Source organism: Hippocampus bargibanti, linkage group LG09 (genome assembly GCF_051943395.1).
Source record: "Hippocampus bargibanti isolate YZ-2025 linkage group LG09, ASM5194339v1, whole genome shotgun sequence".
Taxonomy (NCBI): Eukaryota; Metazoa; Chordata; class Actinopteri; order Syngnathiformes; family Syngnathidae; genus Hippocampus; species Hippocampus bargibanti.
Window position 1 is genome coordinate 24,774,004 of NC_142742.1, and position 9,747 is coordinate 24,783,750.

At 44.5% G+C, this 9,747-nt stretch overlaps 1 protein-coding gene across 3 annotated transcripts in view; it reads left to right on the forward strand.

The window, feature by feature from the left end:
- Positions 1-9,644, forward strand: part of mgaa (MAX dimerization protein MGA a) — a 41,992-nt gene extending 32,348 nt beyond the window's left edge. The window contains exons 16-22 of one of the 3 annotated variants that reach the window (XM_089003906.1): positions 1,209-1,666; positions 3,300-3,419; positions 3,498-3,609; positions 5,573-5,636; positions 5,755-6,020; positions 6,948-7,118; positions 9,166-9,644. In XM_089003906.1, coding sequence (XP_088860032.1) covers positions 1,209-1,666; positions 3,300-3,419; positions 3,498-3,609; positions 5,573-5,636; positions 5,755-6,020; positions 6,948-7,118; positions 9,166-9,503 — 1,529 coding nt within the window. In that variant the 3' untranslated portion in view covers positions 9,504-9,644. Of the gene's footprint in view, positions 1-1,208; positions 1,671-3,299; positions 3,420-3,497; positions 3,610-5,572; positions 5,637-5,754; positions 6,021-6,947; positions 7,119-9,165 lie in introns of those variants that run through there. The other 2 variants (XM_089003907.1, XR_016115928.1) reach the window with 2 other exon arrangements.
- The last annotated feature ends 103 nt before the right edge of the window (positions 9,645-9,747 follow it).

Here is a 9,747-nt window from a genome sequence, read left to right on the forward strand (position 1 = left end):
TCAGGGGCGTTCCTTCAGTGACGTCAGTTCCGTTCAGTTGACGATGGCCGAAGTGACGTCACGGAGGGAACAACGCACAATGCATTTTGGGTACTTTTTTCATCTGAAAACACCGTGTTGATGGCCAAATTAGAAGGAAAACTACATAAATAACGCAATGGTGAATCGTTGTGTGGCAGCTAATTGCGGTAACGCGCATAAAGAAGGTGTAAGTTGACACAAATTCCCAGCGGACAAAGCAGCCATTTGCAACGAACCAGAGCAGTCGAGCGCCAGCGGAGGCGAACGAGGAAGCTAACCACAGTTAGCGATTCGGCGCTTGAATAGCGGACGTTTGATGCGTGTTTACTCATTTAGTCAGTCACACTGGATGCTAACTAACTGTGAGCTCACCTGGTGAATGAGAGCAATGGCCACATTAGTGGAGGAAACCCATCGGACAAACATCCACTTTCCACCGTGTCGTTTGTTACTCTGGAGCGCTGTCGGAGCTTTCTCTCTCGTCTCATGTTCGTGTTCTTGCGGCCTCCTTTGTGTGTGTGTGTGTGTGTGTGTGTGTGTGTGTGTGTGTGTGTGTGTGTGTGTGTGTGTGTGTGTGTGTGTGTGTGTAAAACCCACCCCTCTGTCTTCTACCACGGATTTTAACCAATCACGGGCAGCTTTACAGCTCTTATAAGCAACTCCAAATACGGGACGAAACGCCGCTTGTACGGAAGGACTTCTTGAATCAATGGCAAACATGTATGCTTTCCTCTTCAGAACTATTTGAATCGTATTCATAAGTGGATGTGTAACAAGAAAGCATATTCGCTGAATCTGAAGCCATTGTTTGGATTCTCCATCAGTGCAAGACGTCCTGGCGTGACGTCACGAACTTTCTGAAAATGCCCAATTCGCAGCTCCATTTTTTGCAGATTTTGGACACTTGAAATCATTTTTATTGGTGTTTTGCATTTGAATAAAAATATCAGACTGCGTGTTTCGGCTATTTTAGATGCTATCAAATGTTTTTCTGGTGTCAGTTAGGAAAGAAAAAAATGGTTTCGCTTGTCCTTTAAGGGTCTTTGATGACTCGGGTTGTGTGTTTTTTCTCTGGGTTGTGAGCGTTTGGACTCGCAGCCCAAAATCCGCGGAAATCCCTTGCGAATCGTGTGATGCATTTTGCGCCGGGCCAGATGGACTGAAACGTCCCCCTTTGTTGTGTTCAGGTTCCCCCGGTGTCGTCGGTTCCCCCGCCGGCCCGGTTCTACCGAGCCTCGTGTCCCCCCTCTCCGGCTTCAAGTCGTTCACTGTGACGCGCTCTTTGGCGGGCCTGTCCGACGCGCGGGATCCGCTTCCGGGCCAGGAAAGCGCCCCGGTTGCCAACACGGTCATTTCGCCGGTCCGCGGCGCCGACGCGCTGTCGGCTCTCTTGGTGAAGCCAAAAGACGGCAGCCCCGGGACGGATCCGGCGGCGTCGGCGGCCTCGCCCGCGCCGCCGCCTTTGTCGTGCGGATTAGCGGAGCCCGCCCGGGACCTGTCGGACCTCAACGTGGTCTGCGTGGGGGACGACGTGTGCGTGATCCACGACACGGAATCGGACGATTCGTCCAGCGACGAGACGGACCACTCGTCCGACGTGACGGACGACTCGAGCGACTCGGAGACAGGCCCCTCCCACTCTGGCGTACGTAAGAAACCTTTTAGCCGCCGTCCAGTGGCCCTTTATTATCATCATCATAATAATAATAATAATAGTAGTACATTTCATTGAGAAGCACATTTCAAAACTCTCAAGGTCACTTCACAGTCACAGGATACATTTTTCTGTGGGTGAGCAGCGGCAGCCACTCGCACCAGCATTCACTCAACCACGAAGTAACTCAGATAGAAAGCTAGCTAGCTAGCTAGCCAATCGATAGCCAACAGATACCTAGCTAGATAGCCAGCTAGCTAGATAGTGAATAGATGGCTAACTAGATAGTTAGCTAGACAGCCAAATAGCTAATAGATAACAAATAGCTAGAAAATGATAATAATGATAATAATAATAATAATAATAATAATAATAATAATAATAATAATAATAATAATAATGGTACATTTCATTTATAAGCGCCATTATAAGCACTAATACTACCGGTAATTCTAATACTACTACGACTACTGCTACTACTACTACAACTACAACTAAAACTACTACTACTACTAAAACATTTTATTTATTTATTGGATGTTAATGGCGACAAAGATTAGATTAGATGAGACTTTATTAGTCTCACAGTGGAGAAATTGACATTTCACAGCAGCAAAGTGGAAAGGAAGAAGTAGAAAAACCAAACAGGAGCTTCTGAAAAGGCAGCCACTCTCGCTGTGCCGTCTTTAGGTATTAGCTATCTATTCGCTACGTATTAGCTATCTATTCGCTAGGTATTAGCTATCTATTCGCTAGCTATTAGCTATCTATTTGCCAGCTATTAGCTATCTATTCGCTAACTATTAGCTATCTGTTCACTATCTATTAGCTAGCTATTACCTATATATTCACTAGCTATTAGCTATCTATTAGCTAGCTAGCTTACTATCTATTTGAGTTACTTCCGGGGTTGAGTGAATGCTGGCGCGTGTGGCTGCCGCTGCTCATCCGCAGAAAAACTTCTGTGACTGTAAAGTGACCTTGAGAATTTTGAAAGGCACCGATAAACGAAATGTTTTATTATTTTTATTATTACAAGGAATTTGTCTCCAGTAGAACACGCTGCACTAGTATCATCATAAGAAAAATGGAAAAATTGTTGTCTGAAGAGCGAATCAAAGCATCCTCCTCACCAGTGGATCAGGGACGTCGTGGTGAAATGCGCACGTCTGCTACAAGCTAAATGGTGAAAGTGAACATCAAGCCGTAGCAGCCATTGACCAAAAAGACTCGCATCTCCTGTCCCATGTAGATCCGCTTCAATTCCAAGCCGCAGACTGTCCAACAGCATTGACCTTTGACCTTTCGGCTGAACAAAGCGGGGTTGTGAAAACGCTGCCCCTGACAGTCGCGAAGAAAGCACAATGACCCCAAAGTTGTCCAGCCATGACGGTCAAATGGCAGCGACATTCCTCCCGATCAAAAACGGTGCTGGCGTATTGGCGTGCAAGTCCTCCAGAGGGGCTAAAGCGCTACCAATGATTGTTTTCCGCCGTGCTAACTGTTCGATGCCAACGCTCGTCCATCTCGGACGTCCCCTTGTAGCATTTAGGACGTCTCCGACGTGGCTCTGTTTACCCCCCGCGCCCCCGTCTTCCCGCTCACGCGACTTTCCCCTGCGCAGAAACAACACCACAACGCCTTGGAGAGGATGCGGCGGCACAAGATGAGAATGATGCTGACCAGGTTGAAGCAAGACCTCCCGCTGGAACACAACGTGTCCTTGAGCAAAACCTTGCATGTGGTGAGTCAGGGTTGTCGGCGCACTTTGACACTTTTCAAGACATTTTCAATCTTTTTTTTGTTTGTTTTTTCTTCCCAGGCCATTCAAGTGATTCAGCAGCTCCAAGCCAGCGAAAAGCATCTGCTGTCTGAGAAGATGGCGCTGACCAGGCGGAGGGACGACTTGATGGCCACCATCGTTCCAATCACATGTGAGTTCCGCGTTTCCAAAAGGGCCAATTTTGCTTCGTCTAAGCCACGGGGCTGTGCAAGTCAAGGCCCGGGGGCCGAATCTGGACCGCCAACTCATTTGATTCGGGCCGCACAAGCTAATCAAAAAGTGTGTCTTCCATAGGAAACCATTAAAATGAGAATAATCATCATCATCATCATCATTTTCTACTAAATAAGCCTTAAAACTACACAAAATAGACCTTATTTTATGTATAATAAATGTGCTATATTATTGTAATTAAAGAAATTAACTACTGTATAATAAAGTCGTTTTATTTACCTTTGTTCATCATGATACGCATACATACAGCTAGCTATCTATTTGCTGTCTATTATCTATCTAACTAACTAGCTGGCTATCTATCTATTTGCTGTCTATTAGCTATCTAATTAACTAGCTGGCTAGCTATCTATCTATTTGCTGTCTATTAGCCAACTAATTAACTAGCTGGCTATCTATCTCTTTGCTGTCTATTAGCTATCTAATTAACTAGCTGGCTAGCTATCTATCTATTTGCTGTCTATTAGCCAACTAATTAACTAGCTGGCTAGCTATCTATCTCTTTGCTGTCTATTAGCTATCTAACTATATAGCTGGCTATCTAGCTAGCTACCTATTTGCTGTCTATTAGCTATCTAACTATCAAGCATTCTATCTATTTGCTATCTATTAGCTATGTATTTGCTGTCTTTTAGCTATCTAACTATCCAGCTAGCTAGCTATTTGCTGTCTATTAGCTACCTGACTAATTAGCTGATGATCTAGCTAGCTATCTATTCGCTATCTGTCTCGCTAGCTAGATATTAACTAGCTATTAGCTCGCTAGCTTCCGGGTTCTGACAGACACACTCGGACTTAGGCAGACGGCTAAGGAAAAAAAGCAGTGTACAGTACTACAGGAGACGGTATCAGCACTGTATAACTACTGTATTGAGTGTAGTCACGCAGTAGATTGCGGTGAGAGTGTGTGACATGCTGGCTGGCCAAAATTGTAGTACACGTGTTGCGGCGCCAGGCGTAGAATTAAAAGAAAAAAAAAGTGGTCGTAACTCGCGCCGGTCGTAACTTGGATGTTACCTGTATATATATATATATATATATAAAATTATATATGATAAATATATAATGTTCAAGCTGGAACAGAGCGTTAACATCGACCAAAAAAAGGGAAATGCTGCCCCCCTTGTGGAAAACTAAAAAACAATGCCAGAGGCCTGACCAGTGCTTTATCGCCACCCAAGCAAGAACAATTAAAACCCGAACTAATTCGAGAATTGGCGCTCAACGTCATCTTTTCAATTCCCGAATCAATTTGTGAATGAGTTAATGAATTTGAAGTCAAAAATATGGATTGTGACTGTGGTAGACATTTTGCTGCAAGCTATTGACTATCTATTTGCTAGCTATTAGATATCTATTCGCTAGCTATTAGATATCTATTTGCGAGCTATTAGCTATGTATTCGCTAGCTAGCTTGCTATCTATTTGAGTTACTTCGGGGTTGAGTGACCTTGAGAGTTTTGAAAGGCACTTTGAAAGTTTACGCACATTTCCCCCTCCCCCATTTCTTTTGTAAGCTATCTAGCTAGCTATCCATTAGCTGGCTGGCTACCTCAGCTATTTCATTTGTAGTTTTTTTTCTTGACTTAAACTGCTGTTGTTATCAATTTTACTCATATGCTACCTAGCTATTTGCTATCTATTAGCTATCTGGCTAGCTGGGTGGCTATCTTGCTAGCTATCCATTAGCTGTCTGGCTATCTAGCTAGCTGGTTGGCTAGCTATCTATTAGCTAGCTTTCTAACTATTTGAGGAAGTTCCGGGTTGAGTTAACGCCGGCGCGTGTGGCTACCGCTGCTCACCCGCAGAAAAACATCAAACAGTGACTGTGAAGCTGTATCTATTTAGTACTCCGTGAACATTTGATTTGTTGATCTCAGGTAACGACGACTTGCTAGTAGCCAACGAGACGACAGTGACGACGTCACCTGATCCGAGAGAGCGGTAAGGCCACGCCCTCTTCGTATTCAATCCATTTTTGTGCCCGTGCCTCAATTTCTTTTGAAACGTCAACTTTCTTTTCTCCGATGCATGAAAACTTGCCGTGCGTGACCCCAAACAGCCACGCCCACACCATTCGGGTCTCTCCCTCGCCATCGCCGCGACCAAAGAGGCAAAGAGAACAAGCTCCTCCCCCCCTTCCCGTGCCGGTCGCCGAAGCTCCTCCCTCGCCGGGGGAACAAGCTCCTTCCGTTCCCGCGCCGGTGGCCGCGGCTGTCAATCAAGCAAAGGCGGCCTCCCATTCGCCGACGATGGCGAGGACTCGACCCAAGACGATGCCCATCATCCTGTCTCGGTGCAAGAGACGCGTCGCCGTGACGACGACGGGTAAGCCGCTTTGAACCCGACCGACCAGGGCGGCCATTTTTCCCAATTTATCAAGGTTTTCTCATTGGCTGCCATTCCCAAATTGAAAAGCATGAAAGAGGAGCGCCATTCCCAAATTGGTTCGAGTGGCGATTTTTCTTGCTCGGGTGCTGATAAAGCGCCGGTCAGACCTCTGGCGATGCGTTTCCCTTCCACGAGGGGGCAGCATTTGCCTTTTTGTCCATGTTAGCGCTTTGTCGCAGCTTCAGCTGTTGTTAGTGTTACATCAACCACTTTGTATTATATTTTGTACATCTGCCCCCATTTCAATCTCTGATAACTCCGGACCCATATAACTTAAATAAATAAATTAATTAATGCTTTTTTTTTCTGATGTGCCTTTTTTCCATGTTCACGCTTTGTTGCAGCTTAAGCTGTTGTTAAAGCGCTATATCAATCAATATGGACGGATTGTATTTTGGACATCCACCCCCATTTCAAGCTCAGATAATTCCAGACACATCTAACTTAGGAATTATTTTTTTCTGATTCGCCTTTTTCCATGTTAGCGCTTTGTTGCAGCTTCAGCTGTTGTTAAAGCGCTATATCAATCAATATAGACGGATTGTATTTTGGACATTTGCCCCCATTTCAAGCTCAGATAACTCCAGACACATCTAACTTAGGAATTAATACTTTTTTTTCTGATGAAATAAGAGCTTCAAAGATTTCTAACGCTGAATTCAAGGTTGACGTCGTCCTAAAAGTCAATCTTCTGTGGGTCCTGGAATTGGAGTGACAATGACAACAACCCTGGCGCTGCCATGGCCACATTTCACATTTTGACACACAATCTGGCAGTCAATGAGTTAAAAAACTGCAACGCCCTCCTCGTCGACGGGCGTTCTCCCCATTGAATTTTCAAACAAGCTACCCGAATGATTCCAGGACCCGATTCAGCCCAAAACCCGAGTCCAGTCAAAACTGCGCTGCCAGAAGTCGAGGCGGGCGAGCCCAACGACTTCCAGACCTTCGTGTTCCCTGAGCTGCTAACATTGGTCGGTTACGCCGAGCCGGGGCAAGTCTTGGTCAGCGTGGCGCCGCCGCCCCCCACGACTGGTATGCTAACATGGCAGCTAGCGCCACCTGCCGCTAATTAGACTTCACAGAAAAGTAACTTAACAAACTTAATTAGTTCCCAGAAAGTGTGTGTAAGGCAAAAAGTTCATCTTCCAAACATTAATTTCCCATAAGAAACCATTAAAATGAGAATAATCCGTTCCCAGGTGCCCGTAAAACATCATTTTCTCCCAAATAAGCCTTAAAACTACACAAAAATATACTTTATTTTATATATAATTAGAAAAACGTAATTGGCTCCCAGAAAGTGTGTGTAAGGTGAACGGCTCGTCTTCCAAACATTAATTTCCCATAAGAAACCATTAAAATGAGAATAATCCGTTCCCAGGTGCCTGTAAAACATCATTTTCTACTAAATAAGCCTTAAAACTACACAAAATATACCTTATTTTATATCTAATAAATGTGTGTAAATGTAATAAACTATACTATATAATAAAGTCGTTTTATTAACCTTTGTGCTAGTCGTTGATGTAGTTGCCTCTTGATATGTACAGTGATACCTCAGCTTACAAACTTAATTGGTTCCCACAAAGTATGTGTAAGGCGAAAAGTTTGTCTGCCAAACATTTATTTCCCATAAGAAAGCATTAAAATGAGAATAATCTGTTCCCAGGTCCCCATAAAACATAGTTTTGTACTAAATAAGCCTTAAAACTACACAAAAATATACCTCATTTTATGTATAATCAATGTGCTATTGGATTGTAAGGAAAGAAATAAACTGTACTGTATAATCAAGTAGTTTTATTGACCTTTGTGATGGTCATTGATGTAGTTGCCTCTTGATGATAGCCGAGTGAAGTTTCCATGCTTTCTCGGCGATAATACCCTCACTCACAATGTCCCCTGCGAGCTGCTTTTCGCTAATCCAAATCAACAGAAGTTTTTCTACCTCTTCTATTGCCTGAGACGGTTGCTTAGACAACACGGAAACACCCTTAGACACACGTAGCAATGGTCGACTTAGCATACTGCTACTGGGACGCTAAGTCACACAAACTCACCCCTCGTTAGTGTTTTTCCATGATGGTCATTTTATTTGGTGTCCTTTTTGGCTTAACTCTAGCCTGTGGTGGCAAATCAATTATTGTGCGTGCACACTAATATTGCATGATTTATTTATCTAGCTAGCTATCTCACGAGCTAGCTATTTGCTATCTATTTGCTCTTACGTGTAAAGATGGAAATATGCTACTCATTTCTGTGTATTTACTTAATTAGTGACATTCAGTGTATTAGCGAACTAGCTATCTAGCTAGCTCTCTATTAGCTATATAGCTATCTATGTGGCTTGCTATCTAGCTATATAGCTATACAGCTATCTAGCTATCTATCTATTAACTGGCCATTAGCTAGCTAGATAGCTTCTCTCTATTTCCTGCTAGCGCGTTGCGGTGCCAGGCGTAGAATTAAAATGTTAAAAATAGGGTCTGGAGGTCGTGGTTGCAAGTACGGGTGGTCGTAAGTCGAGTTGGTCGTAAGTCGGATGTTACCTGTATAAATTTAAAAATGACTTATTCATTTATTTATTCTGCGTGCACACTAATATTTCTTGATTTATTTATCTAGCTAGCCAGCTATCTAGCTAGCTATCTCACTAACTAGCTGTTTGCTATCTATTTGCTCTTACGTGTAAAGATGGAAATATGCTACTCATTTCTGTGTATTTAATAAATTAGTGACATTCTGTGTGTTTGCTAACTAGCTATCTAGCTATGTAGTTCGCTATCTATTAGCTATATAGCTGTCTAGGTGGCTTGCTATCGGGCTATTTATCTATTAACTGGCTATTAGCTAACTAGATAGCTTTTCTCTCTATTTGAGTTATTCCGGGTTGTCGGCTATGTATTAGCTATCTGCTAGCTTTCTGTTTATTGAGTGAACGCTGGCGCGTGTGGCTGCCGCTGCTCACCCACTGAAAAACTTCATCCTGTGACTGTCAAGTGACCTTGAGAGTTTTGAAAGGTACTTATAAATGAAATGTATTATTATGATGATTAAAATGTCAGTTTGTCGTCTGCAGTTGACCCGATGAACAGCTCCTTCCCATCGCCGCCGCCCGACTCTGCGCCGCCACCTGAGTCTCCGCCGCCCTCAACCTCCATTTCCACGGCGCCCGCCGTCAGCCCGTCGCCGTCACCTTTGGACCCTCAACCCGCCCCCGCGGACGAAGTTTCGGGGCCCAACGGCCTGGCGCCGGCCCCTCCCCCGCTACTGCACATGAAGGCGGGCGGAGGAGCGGAGGACCGCCCACCCCCCGCCCGGGCCCCGGCACCCACGGCACCCACGATGCGGGCCGTGTCGTGGCGACCCATGCCCAGGTTGGTCCCGTTGGGCCTGCGGGGGGCCCCGCCCACTTGAGGACGTCTCAGCGGACGCTTTGCCGTTGTCTTTAGAAACTCTCTTTTTTTTTATCTCCGAATTTTCTATTTTTCTACGTTGCATTTGCATAACAAACATCAGGAACACTAATTTAAATAAAGTCAGATCGCCTCCTTTTTACCTGTGGACCTCTTTAGATTGTTTCTATTAGGTATCTGTTCGCTAGCTATCAGCTATCTATTAGCTAGCTAGCTTTCTATCTATTTGAGTTACTTTCGGGTGG